This window comes from Physeter macrocephalus, chromosome 14 (assembly GCF_002837175.3).
Source record: "Physeter macrocephalus isolate SW-GA chromosome 14, ASM283717v5, whole genome shotgun sequence".
NCBI classification, from domain to species: Eukaryota; Metazoa; Chordata; class Mammalia; order Artiodactyla; family Physeteridae; genus Physeter; species Physeter macrocephalus.
Genome location: NC_041227.1, coordinates 54,679,658 through 54,696,972, shown reverse-complemented (window position 1 = coordinate 54,696,972; position 17,315 = coordinate 54,679,658). Strand labels below are relative to the sequence as shown.

Here is a 17,315-nt window from a genome sequence, read left to right as displayed (position 1 = left end):
CACATGACTCTTACAAAGTACTCCTGGCATGTTAGCTGGTATAACTATTACCATTGCCATACCCATTGTACAGATGTGGAAACTGAGGCTTGGAAAGGTGAAGTGATTCTTCCCAAGGCTACACAATTTGGATTGGTACCTGGGCAGTCTGATCCCGGAAGTTACAGTGCTATCCATTCTGGGGGGAAGAGATTAATGGGGATCAGAAGAGGGTAACAGGAGAGATTCAGCTTGGGCAAGACAGTGGGGATGGCACAGGGCAAGGGGTTTGTACATACTCTTTCACAGGGGGCTTGTGCCAAGCCAGCTCTTGGCTATTGAATGGCTATCCCTATAATTATCTTTCTCCTTTCTGAGGTTTAATGTGTAGCCATGCCCTCCTTTCTCTACGTAGAGAGCCAGATAAGGCTGCATTTGCTTACAGTTCTGCTCTGTGCTCATGGGTACACGTACATGCATATAATAATGTCTAACTCATAGTACGTAGAGCAGGGGTGTTGGAGCATCCCAAACACCACCAACTCCCATGTCTAGCATGTTTGACCTCCTCCTCTTCACCAATACCAGTTATCCCAAAGAAATGGGATAAATGGTAGTAGGTTGCCTCAGAGATCCTTTTTATTGGGTTCCAACTGTGCCCTTGGCATATGTCCACCTGAGAACTTTTCTCTGTTCCTCATGCGCTCAGGGCAAGATGCTGATTCCATTGCCTTTTGCAGTCATAATGGAAGTCTGGTGACCGGCTTCCTCAGAGGCATCTTTGCTCCATGGGAATTATTACATTTCTTTTGTAAGTAAGCTTGGAACTTTTCAGTCCCATCCCAAGAGACACCTGGCAGTGCTTGAGCTTGATGACTATAATTGTCTTGAGACTTCACTTCTGTGCCACCTTCTGCTCGTGGGTTCTGTATATTGTTGCCTTTCGGGGTATTTTATGAGGCTCTATGGGCAACTGTTGAGGCTCACAGGACTGATATATTCTCCTCGTTATCAATAAAGGACACACTAAATATATCTGGGCCTTGGATGGTGACGTGGTTCCTCAGGATGTGGGATGATGATGTTGAAAGTTTTTATTTTTTGGACATGACATTCGAGAGCCATATAAAAAAAATACAGCCTTGGATACTGAATTCTCCCCTTTCACGTTGTGTTTACACCAAGGACATTTCTCTTGAGCTTCACTCACACATTCATTCACTCATGCAACTCCCTCACCCTCCATCTCCAGATGGGTCGTGTGCCAAGGCTTCTGCCAGATTCTGGGGACAGAGAGATGAAGCCAGCAAAATCTCGGCCCTTAAGCAGTTCACCGCCTTGCTGAGGCGTGATTTAAAGTGATTAATCAATCCAAGAATATTGGATTTCTCCAAAAGCTACTGTAGGGGAAAAGATAATTATGCCAAGTCTTTAAATGTTACCCCATTTAATTGATTTAAGTAGGTAAAATTCATACAACTGTAATGTTGGAAGGGGCCCAGAAGACATTTATTCCTGTGTTTTCTCTCTGCCTTCAGGCCATGCTGCACTCAAATTATCCCCCAAACTCCATGTACTTTAGAAAAGAGGGGTGTTTCTAAGAACTGTAGCTTTTAGCCCTTTCAGATAGAACTTTCTAGTCAGTGAGCATCCACAGGGAAGATTATGCGGACTTGTTGAAAGACTTGACATGGACAGCTACAGCTACTAAGTATTGTTCTGAGAGGCATGAATGGAATCATCCACTCTTCACGTACACACGCACACACCCACGAAATGGAATCCCCCTATTTGTACAATTGAGGGTGTATTAAATGCACATGGTACATACAGAATGCAAAATGCAAGCATGGCTGCAATATGATAAGGACCCCTTGAGAATTCTTTCAGTTCCCAGAAAAAACTATATCTCTGCATTTGTCAAATCCTGTTTTGCTATAATACAGAGCCATACTTTCTGTTTGGTTGGCATTTTTGCACCATGCCAGTGGGTCCACGACATGGCTTAAGCGCCTCCTCTATGCAGATCTTCAGTGATCCCAGGAAGCCTGTGGTGGTATGCTGGGAAAGGGGCTGGAAGTGGAACCAGAACCTGAGTTTGGATGCTGACTAGCCAGGGACCATTCTGAGCCTCATTTTCCCCAACCAACAATACCAACTTCATAGGATCATCACGGGATTTGACGAGTTAAGGAGTGTGAAGGTAGTTTGGAAATGGTGCCACTGTGGGCACCACCCACTTTTTTTTCTAAATGGAAGTTTGTTCTCATGATCAGATCATGACTTGGGGAGATGTTAGGACTATTAGAGACCCTTTAACCCAACACAAGTAACCATGTCACCTCCCAGTGTAAGAACATTCAGCATCTTGCCCTTATGCTCAGAGTAAGGTCTAACATAGCCTCTGAGGCTGTATGTGATGGGGTTTTTGCCAAGCTCTTCAACGTCATCTCACGCCCCCTACATCACAGGCCATCATGCATTTATCTCCAGTTCCTGGAATAGTCACGATGTATCTTCAGGGCTTCTCTGACTCTACTGTCCAGTGGTTTCCCCTCTTCTGTACCTGGATATTCCTTCAACACCCCCTTATGCCTCTCTCAGCTCCCAGTCCATAGACGTTGCTCTTCTGCACTTTCCTTCCAGGTCTGTGAAGGCAGAGGCCATGTCTGTCTGTCTTATAAATCATCATTTCCGCAAGCTCTAACATGTTGTTGCCATGTAATTAGGCGTTCAACAAATATTTATTGATTGAACAGAGAGACGTCCACCTAGCATTTATCATACTCTATATTACACAGGAATCTAGAGTTCAAGTGACAGAAACTCTCCTAAAATTGGCTTAAGTGAACATGGAACTTGTGGCTTACATAACCAACAGGTCCGGAGTAAATGGCTCCAGGCACGACTGACTCCAGATGCCCCAAGTATGTCATCAGGAGCCTCCTTCTATTTCCTGATGTTGTTTTATTTCTGTCGGCTTCATTTTCCAGTCATGAGCTTGGGGGCCAGATAGAGTTCATTCTATTGGACCCATCTGAACCCAGAGGGGTGGTGGTGGGATGAACTAGAGGAAAATGAAGCTGGCAAAATAACAGATGTCCTTCAGTGTTCCGGGCTGTGGGCTCCAAGTTCAGGGACCTCTCTCATCCCTGTGTTTCCAGTATCTGATCCAGAGTCTGGCGTACGGTAGGTGCTCAGGAATGTTTGTGAAAGAACAGATGTGGGATTTATTTTCCCTCACTTCTAGGAAGGAGCTTCTTTAAGCCAACAAAGACAGATGGTTGTGCATAAACTGCCTTCGGCCTCATCCTCTGTTTTGCTTTCTTTTTACCTGTTGGCAGGATCCAACGTCTACCTTCTTCCAGTTTGGAGCGTCCATCCAGCAGCAAGCCATTGTCATGCTGAAGATCATGCAGGATTATGACTGGCATGTTTTCTCCCTGGTGACCACCATCTTCCCTGGCTACAGGGACTTCATCAGCTTCATCAAGACCACGGTGGACAACAGCTTTGTGGGCTGGGACATGCAGAACGTGATCACACTGGACACATCCTTCGAGGATGCAAAGACACAAGTCCAGTTGAAGAAGATCCACACCTCCGTCATCTTGCTCTACTGTTCCAAAGACGAGGCCGTCCTCATCCTGAGTGAGGCCCGCTCCCTCGGCCTCACTGGGTACGATTTCTTCTGGATCGTCCCCAGCTTGGTCTCGGGGAATACGGAGCTCATCCCCAAAGAGTTTCCATCGGGACTCATTTCTGTCTCCTACGATGACTGGGACTACAGCCTGGAGGCAAGGGTGAGGGATGGCCTGGGCATCCTGACCACTGCTGCATCTTCCATGTTGGACAAGTTCTCCTACATCCCCGAGGCCAAGACCAGCTGCTACGGGCAGATGGAGAAGCCAGAGGCCCCACTGCACACGCTGCACCAGTAAGAGGGGCTCTTTGCTTGTCCCCCAAAGTGGAATCAGAGTTTTGTTGTTGTTGTTTGTTTAAATACTAAAAACGATATGTACTCTTTGCTGAAAATGTGCACTGAAAATAGAGAATGTTGTGTGTGTGCCTGTGGGATTTGTTGGTTTGTTCTCCTCTCCCCTCTTCCTCTCGTCTCATCTCCTTTTGTTTTTAAGTAACATCATCCTTGGTTTTCTGCAACTTACTTTTTTTACTCAACAATATACCCTGGAAACCTACACTTGAGATCTATTTGTCTGTCTGTCTATCTATCTGTCCTTCCTCTATCTATAGCTATATCTTAAGTATGTGTGTATATATAGATATATGTATGTATATACATGCCTATCTATATACACGTGTATGAATATATGTAGATGTATGTATACATACATGTGCATGAGAATATGCACAGATATATGTAGATATACATATATATGTGTGTATATAGATACGTATGTATGAATATCTACGTTCTTTGTAAACTGCACATTGCACTCCTCAATAGGGATAAACCATGATTTATTTATCCAATCTTCATAATAATAGAAATTTATGTTGTTTCAGATTTTTTTCCATTAGAAACTAAACTGCAGGGATAATCATCCTTACCTCTTTGTGCACATGTGCAAGTGTTTTTCTAGGATTGATTCTAAGAAGTAGAGTTTTGTGGTCATGGAACAAGTGCATCTTAAAATTTAAGTGTCTATTGCCAAATTGTCCCACAAAGTAACTATATATTTTATGTTCACACTAGCATTTTGTGAAATCACTCGACTTCCCACACCCTCACCGACGCGTTACATGTTGGGGAAAGTGCCCCACTGGCGCTCCTAGTCTCGGAGTTTGTATCTGAATTTCCTCCTTTCATATGGCCTAAGTGTTTTTGTAGGCTGTTGGAAACCTTGGCAAACAGCGCTTATAAATCTGCGTTGTATTCCATCATATGGCTGTATCATAATTTAGTTAACTACTCCCATCTTGGTGGACATTTAAGTTAAATTTTATGTTTCCGAGAAGTGTCATTGTTCTTTGTGGGCCATCATTATGGCTCAGCTGTTGAGATTTAGAATGATCACTCCTACACCCATTTTGCGTGTGTTTGCCCGATGTTCGCTGATTTAATCCATGCTCATTCTTCAGGTAATGAGCAGTGTAGCACCATGATTAAGGGACTGGGCTGTGGAGTTGGACTTGTTAGGGTTCAAATCTTGTCTTGTCCACTTTCCATGTGACTTGGACAATCATTTTACCTTTCTGGGCCTCAGTTGTTCATTGCAAAATGGTGGGGTGTTTTTTGTTTTTGTTTCTTCTTTTTTTTGTAATTTTTATTTATTTTTGGCTGCTTTGGGTCTTCAATGCTGTGCGCAGGCTTTCTCTAGTTGCGGCCAGCGAGGACTACTCTTTGTTGTGGTGCGCGGGCTTCTCATTGCGGTGGCTTCTCCCGTTGTGGAGCACAGGCTCTAGGCACGTGGGCTCAGTAGTTGTGGCACGTGAGCTCAGTAGTTGTGGCTCACGGGCTTAGTTGCTCTGTGGCATGTGGGATCTTCCTGGACCAGGGATCGCCTAGGCGGTGGTTCTCTCACTTCAACATGCATGAGAGTCACTGGGAGGGCTTGATAAAACAAGACTGCTGGGCCCCATGCTCAGAGTTTCTAACTCAGTAGCTCTGGAGTGGGATCTAAGAATTTGCAATTCTAGCAAGTTCCTGGGTGATGCCAATGTTGCTGGTCTGGGGAACATGCATTGATAACCAATGTTCTAGGGGTTGTCCTGAGTATGAAATGAGGTGATGCATGAAAAGTGCCGCTTAGCATGGGTGCCTGGCACCTGGCAATTATTTAATGACTGTCAGAGTGAGCAGTGAAGTTGTTTTGGTCATCAGAAATTATAGTCAGCAGACCAGGTGAGTTTATTATCAGTAGAATAACATGTCACTCTAAAATGTCTCTAGAAGGTTTTAGGACTCTGAATCTGCTACAGTTCAGGGATAATCTCTGGTCTGCTGCTAGTGGGGGGTGTGTGTGTGTGTGTGTGTGTGTGTGTGATGGAGGAGGTTTAAAGATTTTACCTGAAATTGTGTGTGTGTGTGTGTGTGTGTGTGTGTGTGTGTGTGTGTGATGGAGGAGGTTTAAAGATTTTACCTGAAATTGACATTTATCTGAAAAGTGAACTCTTAGGTTAGGAAATCATGGTCCTTTGAAATTTTCCCTTCCTCTCTCCTCTTTCCCTCTTTAATGATCTTGTTTCTACGTCGCTACTTTCAGCATTTTTAATAATTGTCCAGGTATCAGGAAGGAACTCGGATAAATTGGTATGAGTCACGGGAGTGTCTTACAGAGGCTGCCAGCCCAAAGACAAGGGCTGTGCTAATGAATTCTTACTTCCCATAATAAGTGCCCTGCAGCTGGAATATTTGTATAATTCTGATGGGAACATAACTCAATTGTAGGGCAATTGAAATATAATATATACAGGAAGAGGAATTTGAGAAGGATAATTGGCAAGACATTCAGATCTCTTTCCAGTGACCACCCTGAATTCCACTCCTTAAAAAAAAAAAATCCTACTGCTGTGAAATGCTGGTGTGCTCTTTCCAGGAGTTATGCTTTGAATGCAGCAATGTTGTAGGTGGTATTTCAGCCCCAGAGAAGTAATGCATTAAGTGTGGTAAGCCGTCATCCACCGCCTGGTTTTAATGAAACATCTCTCCACCCTTGGAGCACTGGTGGCGCTCAGCCAGTGTGTAGGGCTCAACCAGTGTGTGGGTTCCTCGCCACACTTTCCCACGAGCACGGTGTTCCTTAAGCCCACCCAGGAAAGAGTGGGACCTTGCGAGGCAAGACAAGGACCAGGAGCTGGAGAAAGGCCCAAGAAGGCAGTTTTTAAGAAAAGGATTAAGGGCACTATATCTCTATCCTCCATCCATCATTCCTTCTATCCAGCGAACCCTGTGCTAGCCTCTGGAATCATACATGAATTAACATATAACTTCTCAAAGAATGTACAATCTGATGAAGACGGGGGAAATTCGTCTAAAGACAAACTCAGGTAACAAGGACTTTTTTTAACATAGAAAAAAAAAGAATAGTACAAAAAGTAGAGTCTAGCAAGAGGGAGGAGATATGGGGATATATGTATATGTATAGCTGATTCACTTTGTTATAAAGCAGAAACCAGTACACCATTGTAAAGCAATTATAATCCAATAAAGATGTTAAAAAAAAAAGTACAGAGTCTGATGAAACACCCACCCCCATACTCACCCCAGAGAACAAAGTGAACATGTCATATTTGTTTCAAATTTGTTACTGATTACTGTAGAAGTCCTGAGTATACCTCTCCCCAGCCCCCCTCTTCTCCCTTTCTCTCCATGAGGGAGAAAAACACCACAATGAATTTGGTATGTATCTAAATCCATGTGCATGTTTTGTACTTTTGATACAGATACAGTGCGACTTTAGACCCAATGGGTAGTTCTTTTTAATATCATAAGTGGTATCTAATGTGCTGGAATTTCCTTTACCTCAACCTATGGCTCAAGCATGATCTATGAGGACACATATAAAACTAGTGTATTCATCTTAGTTGCTTTTTTGTATCCTGTTGTATGTGTTCTATCCTTTATTTAATCACCCCCCTTTGATGGACATTTAGGTTGTTGACAGTAAGGAATCTTCAGTCTGGGTAGCTGAAGGCAGAGAACACATGTGTCTGCAACCTGATTCGGACCCATCAGCTTGAGTTAGGAGTTCTCACTTAAAGCTTTAAAAAGTTACATTTTCAGCTGGTTTAAAAAGTCTGATTTTGCAAAGCATCTGTAAACAAATAGCTCTCATCAATCCCACTCTGCAGTAGGGAGGATGCAAATAGCTTCAGAAGAGGTTCAGATGAAGTCACACCTGATGGTTTCATGGTGAGTTACTGAGGGACTGGGGGTCCTGCTTTGACTGGTTGAGTTCTACATCTTGGGGCTAACTAGGTGTGTCCCTCAGTGGCCCTCATGGACGTTACTTGTAATCTTACACACAGAGTTTGTATAGTTAAAATATTGTCACAATGGTTTACTGCTCACAGTGATGGACCAGGTACAAAGGGTCTGCTTGCCGGGTTAATGATCCTACCATGGACCTGTGTCTGTTCTTGTTTCAGAAAACAAAAAGTGGGGAAAAGGGGAAATGTTCTTTATGTTTAATATTCTGGTTTTACAGAAGGCACTTTGAAAAGAGCAGTCAGCGTTTTCCAAAGTTCAAAAATAGCTCAGCCATGTTATGTAACCGCCTCCTTGCTACTGCAGAGTTATTAAACATCTGTTCCTTCACCAAGCACAGAGCACATCGCTGGCAACTCCTGGATCTGTGAAGGTAAACCATTACCTGTTTTGTTGGCATGGAACCTAGGCTGCTCTGTCCAGTTCTGTCCCAAGAACGTCTCCGGTTCACTAGCGGATGGGGCCCCTCCGGAGGCAGCACGACATCATGGTTAAGAGTGTGGGTACTTGGGAGTTCCCTGGCCGTCCAGTGGCTAGCACTCAGTGCTGTCACTGCTGAGGGCCCAGGTTTGATCCCTGGTCAGGGAACTAAGATGCCACAAGCCGTGGGGTGCAGCCAAAAAAAATTTGATGATAAAAAAGTGTGGACACTGGAGACAGGCTGCCTTGTTTGAATCCCTGATATGAACTCTCCTAGTTCCAAGACTTTGGGCAAGTCACTTGATTCCTCCAAGTCTGCTCCCTCAGATGTAACATGGGGATAAGAAAACTGTTGTCCTGTAGGCTAGAGCCTGGCATATGGAAAGCAATCTATAAATGGTTACCATTGTTGATAAAATGTGTGTGCACATTTGTGTGTTTCCTCTTCCACTTTTACATTTATTAAGGAGGAGGTCATAGAAGGGAGAAGGTGGATGTTTTTAAGACCTAAACGCTCTTGCCAAAGGATTAGCTTGGGAGGAGCGTGGCCAGTGGGAAGAAGGGTAGAGAAAAGAGTGGAGAAAGGTTCACAGGCTGAGTGCCAGCTTGGTTTTGAATTAGCCACATACTTACCAAGTATAAGTTACTAATTTACTAATCACTCCAAACTCAGGCTTTTTTTCTAAAATGCGTGTGTGTGTGTGTGTGTGTGTGTGTGTGTGTGTGTGCGCGAGAGAGAGAGAGAGAGAGAGAGAGAGAGAGAGAGAGAGAGAGAGTCATCATACTGTAGGAGAATTAAATAAAAGCATATATGTAAAACACTTATCATTGTGCCTGGCATGTAGTAGGCATTACACAAACAACTGTGAAGTCATTATTCTTATGATGATGATTATCATCATTATTATTACTTTAATTTATACCTGTTATACTGCAAGCTGTACAGAGACAGGGAAGTGAGACATGGAGGTATATTTCAATCTTGTTTGTTACCGATTGAACTGTGACTCTGTGTCCTATGGCTCGGCACCCCTTTCAGTTGTGGAGGAGGATGTGGAAGTCACTGCGCTGGAAGTCAAATAGAAGCACTCAGGTAGATCTGCAGCCCCAACCAGGGGAAAAAGAACATCTTCTTCAGGAGAGCTATGAATTAGTATTAAAGGGAAGTTATTTGGTTTTAATTGATGGTACCTGGCTTGACCATTTATGTGTTTTACATTAACTTCTTTATTTATAAAGTCCGGCTTCTGCTTTAAGAAGTAACAGCATTGTAAATTATCACCCTGATGGGAAGGGAAATGGAAGGAAGATAAATAAGTGAGAGTGAATTTAATTCATATCCAATTTACATTGATACTTTTTTCAATCTTCCTTTCTGAAATATCCATAGGAAAATTTCCTGGTTTAATGACCCATTAAGAGACTGATCTGAACCTGGTTGGCATATTTTTATTTGATAATCAGAATTATCACTGTTATTTTCTTTTTTAATGCCAATAAAGAAGCCTGCTCAGTTATAATTCTCTGAGTTATAACTTCCCTGGGTGAATGTAATAACTCTTTGCAAATATTTATCTGTGGGATCAGCATATGCTCAACAAACATTTCTGGCGATGACACCAGGTACCCAGGAGACCAAGCCATCCTCTGGGCCTGTGCTGTAAATCTGATTGGGAGTCTGGACTCAGGAAAGGGGGAAAAGACTGAGTCTCAAAGAGATACGTAGTGAGAGAATCCAGCGGCCTGTACCAAATTAAGAACCCAAAGCGTATTCCACAAGGCTATGTGACTTTGTGGAATGTGGTTTTGGATAGTGCTTTGTTCAAACCCTCTCATTATCTGGGTTATCCTGGTCAAGTTACTTAACTTCTTTGAGCCTCCACTTCCTTGATTATATACAGAGATAATTCCAACCATACAGGATTACGGTGACACTTAAATGCACATAATATACTTAGCCAAGCCTCTAGGATGTAGTAGGCACCCTGCAGATGTTAATTCTCCCCCTTCCCTTGGCCAGATGCACAGCTTGATCTGACACCTCTTGTGTCCTGATGGACCCATGAAAGGTGGGCTGTGCTCCCTGGGTATTCAGCCTGAGAGTGAAGTCAACAGCCTCATCTCTGTTTGTGGCATCTCTCCTGGAACACCGCCCTCTCTTTTTTGGCTGGAAGTCAAGAGCACCGTATGCCAACCCTGCAATGCAAGTCAATCATTTCCAATTGGCATCCAATGAATAGCTCGACAAATGGTGGAAACCCAATGCTGGCAACTTGAAAGGGTCAGAAATTGTCCGTGCCTTTACCTTGAAGGAAAGGTGGTTTGGGTTGTTTGGGGATCACACATAAAGCGTAAATATTGTTCAAATTTGCCTTAGGCCAGATGCAAATCTTTGGGTTTTGGAACCAGCATGCCAACAAAAATATGTATTGATCTTTTTCCTCCAGGGTTGAATACTAGGGAAGCTTTCATTTTGAAACTTGGTTAATTTGGTCACATATACTAATGATTTGCTGCAGCTTTCTTCTGTGAAAGGATTATGCAAAGAAAAGCACCATTTTCACTACTCTGGTGCCTGCTAACAGAGAGTATATTGGGAGCAAGCGGTCTTAATGTGTAAGCACAGGGACCAGTTAGGAGATTAAGACCTAAATCTGTGTAAGGCTATAGATTCAGAGAGAACTGGGTGGGCTTATGCATGTTTCGGAAGTAAAATTAACAAAACGTGATGGATGGATATGAAATGATAGAAGAGATTCAGTAATACTTCTTCACTTGTACAGCTGAATAGATGGCGATACCTTGCACAAAATTGGAGAAGAAACAAATTGGGGGAGAGTGAGACAGGAACAGCATCTAATTTCGAGCATGTTCAGTTGAACATACTTTGTAGACATCCAAGTGGAAATCTCAAGTAGGTAATTGGAGAAAAGAGTCTGAGTTCAGGCTGAAAATCTAACACACAGGTTTTGAGCTTACTGATGCCAGTTAAAACCTCAGGATTGGGTGAGATCACCTAGGGGAGAGTGAAGACTCAGAAGAGTGATCAGGTTCCAACTTAAGGAACTTCAGCATTAATTGGTAAATAATCCCTGAGGGGAAGGAGAATACTGGAGAAAATGAGTTGGGCTGTGAATTTCGGCTGCCTTTTCCGCCTTGGAGACTCTCTATTCTCAGCCTTGATTTTGTTGTGGAGCCTGGTGGGTGTCTGTACAATGTCTGTTGTATGCTAGACATCGTGATAGGGGCTATGGACCTTCCAAAGATCTATAATCTACAAGCATTGTTAATCTATCTGGGCTTAGTGCAACCTAGGAGAGTTAAATAATCTGACCAGAAGTTTTAACCAATATGTGGAAGAAGTAAAATTTTATCACATGATGAACTGCCAAGCAAATCATCAGAGCAGTGAATGCTTTGAGTTAAAGGAAACCAATACCATACTGGGCTAGATCCATGACATAGGTGGTGAGCCAAGCATTGGGTCTGAAGAGATGAGGAGGTCATACTCAGGAAGGGGGAAAAAAACCTCTGTTTTTGTTTCATTCTTGACATGATCTGGAAACATCTGATGCCGCACAAAACAAGTTAAAAATCCTTTCCACTACAAGGGAGGAGCATATGGCAGAGTGTGAAGGGCCAGTTCATTTATAAGCTGTCCTTTGTTTGCTTTCCTGGAAGGGTGTCTGTCTATGCCCCTTCTCCTCGTATGTAGGACAGAAGCCCACCTTGTCATTCCTTCCAGGTGGGAGCTAGACAGCCAGAACGGGCCTCTCCACCTGTTCTTTGCCTTGGTCCTCTTGCTTTCCTGCTCCCCCCTTCTCCTGCCTCCATGTGGGTGCTGCCTGCCTGCAGGTGTGACTGAGCCCCTGTGCAGGCTCCTGCTGTCTCAAAGCCTGGCATGGATCCCAGGACAGAAGAGTCACTGTCAGCTTGGTGATGCTAGCTGGGTTCTGCATGGGCAGGGGAGGCCAGCCACACTTCTACACAGGCCCCAAAGTTTGGTGAATGAACTGGCTGATCTGCTGATGTCTGGTATACTCTTGTCCAAATCCCCATAGCCAGTTCCTGAGGGTTTGCATCATTTGATCAAATCCTATCCAAATACAAGGAATAAACATATATCACTGTTTCCTACACAGTGGAGGACAGCTGTCCTGAGACACATGCTCATTTCCTTTTCATTTCCATCCCTGTTAATAAAAGGAAGTTTCAACAATTTAATTAATACATCATTATGTGTTGGGGGGGGAGGGAAACTTCAAGTTTCATAAGTTACATTATGGAAGTATATATATATATGTATAGTTGATTCACGATGTGTTAGTTTCTGGTGTACAGCAAAGTGATTCAGTTTTATATATATAATATATATATAAAATACATATATTCTTTTTCAGATTCTTTTCCATTATAGCTTATTACAAGATATTGAATATAGTTCCCTGTGCTACACAGTGGACCTTGTTGTTTAATTTGCAGCAACATTGGATGGACCTAGAGATTATTATAGTAAGTGAAGTAAGTCAGACAGAGAAAGACAAATATCATATGGTATCACTTATATGTGGAATCTAAAAAAGTGATACAAATGAAACTGTTTACAAAACAGAAATAGACCCACAGACATAGAAAACAAACTTATGGTTACCAAAGGGGAAAGGGGAGGAGGTATAAGTTGGAATCATATATATTTTAAAATCAGATGTAATGGAAATGTTAAAATACTCTAATGATACAACCTCCCATGTATTAAGTCCCTCCTATGTGCCAGTCACTTTAAATACATTATCTTTTATCTTTAGGTACGAGTTAGGATGTTTTTGCTGCAGGCAATAATCAACTAAATTCAGTTATGTGATTGAGTTATTTGATTGGAATTCTAGAGACAGAGTGGACTTCAGATGCAGTCTGCTCAAGGTTCTGGTTCTTTCCCCTGTGCTCTCTTGACTCTGCTCTTTTTTTTTTTGAAGATAAATTAATGTCATAATAATTTATTTAAAATCCATATGCAGTCACACAGCTAAACTTCCATAATTATCTCTTCTGGGATAATAATAAAGAATTTGTCCTGGGCTTCCCTGGTGGCGCAGTGGTTGCGCGTCCGCCTGCCGATGCAGGGGAACCGGGTTCGCGCCCCGGTCTGGGAGGATCCCACATGCCGCGGAGCGGCTGGCCCCTTGAGCCATGACCGCTGAGCCTGCGCGTCCGGAGCCTGTGCTCCGCAGCGGGAGAGGCCACAACAGTGAGAGGCCGGTGTACCGCAAAAAAAAAAAAAAAAAAAAAAAAAAGAATTTGTCCTGTTAAACTCTTCCCTTTGGTTGTTTAGAATCTAACATCCTCTTATTGGCTGCTTAGGTAATTAAATGACAACTTCAAATATAAGATCTTATCATAAACATACATTAAATTTGGTTTCAATTTAATGAAATGCAAACATTTGTAATTTGGGATTTAGGACAATTCAACCCATGGAAATATTTTTTTAAAACTTCACACTCTATTTTATTATGTGAAAATTAAACATAATTTATCACAACATACAATACTTTAACTGTAAAAGTGTTTCATGCCTACAAAATACTAGAGGTTAGTAAGAGTCCTCTTCCTACATAAAGAGGCCTCTAAAATGGCTTTATATTTTTCTACTTAGGGATGAACTTGACTCTGCCCTTTGAGGAGTATAGTCCTTGTTCTCAAACTGCTTCCTTCATGACCTGTCAGCAAGTTTGCTGTCAGCAACACCTCAGATGACTTCTTTGTTCGTGGCCAAATTAGGTCATGTGCCCATCTTTGGGCCAATAATAACCATTTTGAAAATGCCATGTACTGACCAGCTTAATTCTGGACAGCTGACCCAATCCCTGAGAAGGCAAATAGGATTAAATTACACCAAACCAGATCTACTCTTAGAACTGAGATGGGGTAAGCTTCCATTCCTCCAAGTCCCATGGATTCTTATAGGAAACATGAAGTCTCAACAAATGTGATTTCTATTAAGAATGAGGAAGAGGGAAATGGATGCTGGATAGATTACCAGCAGGTCAATTATAAATCATAACTCATATTACAGGTGAGGAAATCGGGGACTAGAGAAGTTACATAACTTGACCAAAGCCACACAGCTAATACAAAATAAAGCCAGACTTCAAATCCAGTTTTGTTTGGATCTAAACTCCACTATACTACTTTAAAAGCTTGCAAGTTGACCTGAAGTTGTGGTATTTCTTATTTGACTTGAATGTTTTTACTGTTTTCAAAAGTTGAATAAATCCCAACATTTAAAACTTGTAAGATTTCACAAAAAGTTATATGTTTAGCTAATCTTGAAAAATATGAACAGCTGATCATGATAATCCGACATTCCTATCTGGAAGGCTTAAAAGTTGGGGCTGTAGATGTTGGGTCCAAACCTTCACTCTTCAGGGAGAAGCTGGAAGTTGTAAGTTCCCTCCTGATTGTATATTGCTGTGCTGGGGGTAGAGTATATGGCGAGAATGTGTCTCAGCCTTTCCTACACATTTGGATGTGGGTATTTTGTTGTTCACTTGATGTGTAGCTCGCTCAGCTAGTTGTTTCTGGACTCCTTTCAGAAAGGATTGCTTCATAGCTGTAGATTCAGTGCACCCATGGGAGGAAGTGAGTTTGGGAGCCTCCTATGCTGCCATCTTGTACCAGAACCTTCCTCATACCTGGAGATGGTCAACTGGACATGGGAAATGACCTTTAGATCAAGAAGGGCCTGCGCAGTTCACCTTAGTCCCCACCTGGACTACTTATTCATATTACCTCCATAGTCTCTTTCAGTGTTTTATTTTATCATAAGATGTGTATTTATTACTTTTATCATAATCATCATTCTTTATAAGCATTGCCAAAACAAGACCTTGATGAACCTTAAGACTGGTAGATATTCATATGAGTGATGACAGGAAGTTTCGATATCTCACAAGGATCACCTCTGGGACTAAGTGGTCTTTTTTTATGGCCCTAGGTCATAAACCTACTTCTCTGTTCAACTTACAGGTGAGAATTTGAGTTGTTTGTGCCAAGTGGCCTGCCCAAAGGCAAGAACTTATTGAATTACCTGAAGAGAGTTCCCACTCATCAGATTGGATTAATTTGTAGATGTTCCTCTAAAACTGGAAGAAAACATTTGTTCTGGTAGGGGGTGGGGGTAGGTGTCCAGCTTTTCTACAATATCCTGAAATTTGTCAGATAAACAGCAAACGAGGGAGTCTGATGGAACCCACGCTACTTGTGAAGGATCGTTGCTGAAAATGTCAGCGTTATCATCTAAACCTCATGAAGTCTATGGTTCGAATCTGATTTTTTTTTTTATGGCTCAGATTCATAAAATATATTATTAGTTGTAACAAATTATTTTCAACTGGTGTTATAATATTAAAATGTTAATTACTTCTCTATGCTTTATTACAGATGAGGAAAGTGAGGCCTGGAAGACACAGGGCTCATTTTTCATTAATGAGAGACTGGCTAATGGCAAAGACATGCTAAGCCTAAGTTTTCTTTGCCCCAGACCCAGATGTGTTGCTCCGCTGAATCAGTCCTCTTTCCTTCTAGGTCCTTTGTGATTAATGATAATAATGTGGTGATGAGGATGATGATGATGATGGTGGTGATGATGATGGTGACAATGAACTCCAGGGACCTTGTCCATTTTATCTGTGTACACCAGTACCCAGCATAGTGTAGACACTTAAATATGTGTTGAATGAGTGCATCATATAATTGCTAACACAGCGCTTGCTCTGATCTAAGAATTTTTACACACATTATCTTGTATTCTCACAACTCCATTTTTGCTAGAGAAAAAAAAATCTCAGAGAGAAGATTGACTTTTCCAGTGTCACTTAATGGTAGAATCAGGATCAAGATTGCCTCTCTGCCTTTAGCATCTGATCCTCTGATTCTCTGGCCTCTCAGGGAAAGAGGACATCCTAGGTGTGCTTTCATGAGACCCTAGAGGTCTTACATTGCTGTAAAGTGCGTACAAAAATCCTCCCTTTGTGGGTGGGAGTCATTTTGCTTTTCTTAGAAATTAATTTATCACAAAAATGTGATGCATGGGATTTCATTTTATAAACCACAAAACCTTCCTGAAAATGTTAATAATATCATCAATATCAGTTATTATTATTGTCATTATCATAGAGATTGATATTTGGCATTGCCAAGAATAAAGCAAGTGGAGAACAAAGGGGAGAAGCTGATCTTTCTTGGGAGAATTTTTATGAGAATAGTCAAAAGCTCAATTGCAGAGTCATCAACTCTCTTTAAATTAGTTCTAGAAGGAGTCCCTTCAGATTTTGTGCCTCCCTGAGGAATGCCAGTAAATATTAATTGGATGCAAAGAATTGAGCAAAAATGTCAGCAAGGGAATCTCAGTAATTCTGACTAGGCAGAAGGAAGGAAGTAAAAGGTAGAAAGGAAGAGGGAAGCCAATATTTAATTTTGACACTGGGTGCATGCCAGGTCATAATGGGGTTATCTGCCTTGATTTTTTTTTTAAATAATCTTATTTGTAATAGGATCCAATTTTTTAAAATAAATTTATTTATTTTTGGCTGCATTGGGTCTTTGTTGCTGGGCACGGGCTTTCTCTAGTTGCGTCGAGCGGGCTCTACTCTTAGTTGCGGTGCGTGGGCTTCTCATTGCAGAGCACGGGCTCTAGGCGCATGGGCTCAGTAGTTGTGGCTCGTGGGTTCTAGAGCACAGGCTCAATAGTTGTGGCGCACCAGCTTAGTAGCTCTGCGGCATGTGGGATCTTCCTGGACGACTAGGGCTTGAACCCGTGTCGCCTGCATTGGCAGGCAGATTCTTTTTTTTTGTTTTGGAAAGCAAAAGGGTTTTTCTTAACGTCTTTATTGGAGTATAATTGCTTTACAACGGTGTGTTAGTTTCTGCTTTATAACAAAGTGAATCAGCTATACATATACGTATA

At 42.1% G+C, this 17,315-nt stretch overlaps 1 protein-coding gene across 1 annotated transcript in view; it reads left to right on the top strand.

The window, feature by feature from the left end:
• Positions 1 to 3,380: 3,380 nt before the first annotated feature.
• GRIN2A (glutamate ionotropic receptor NMDA type subunit 2A) overlaps positions 3,381 to 17,315 on the top strand; it is a 161,911-nt gene continuing 147,976 nt past the window's right edge. Inside the window, exon 1 of the mRNA XM_028499144.1 lies at positions 3,381 to 3,916. Coding sequence (XP_028354945.1) covers positions 3,381 to 3,916 — 536 coding nt within the window. The remainder of the gene's footprint in view (positions 3,917 to 17,315) is intronic.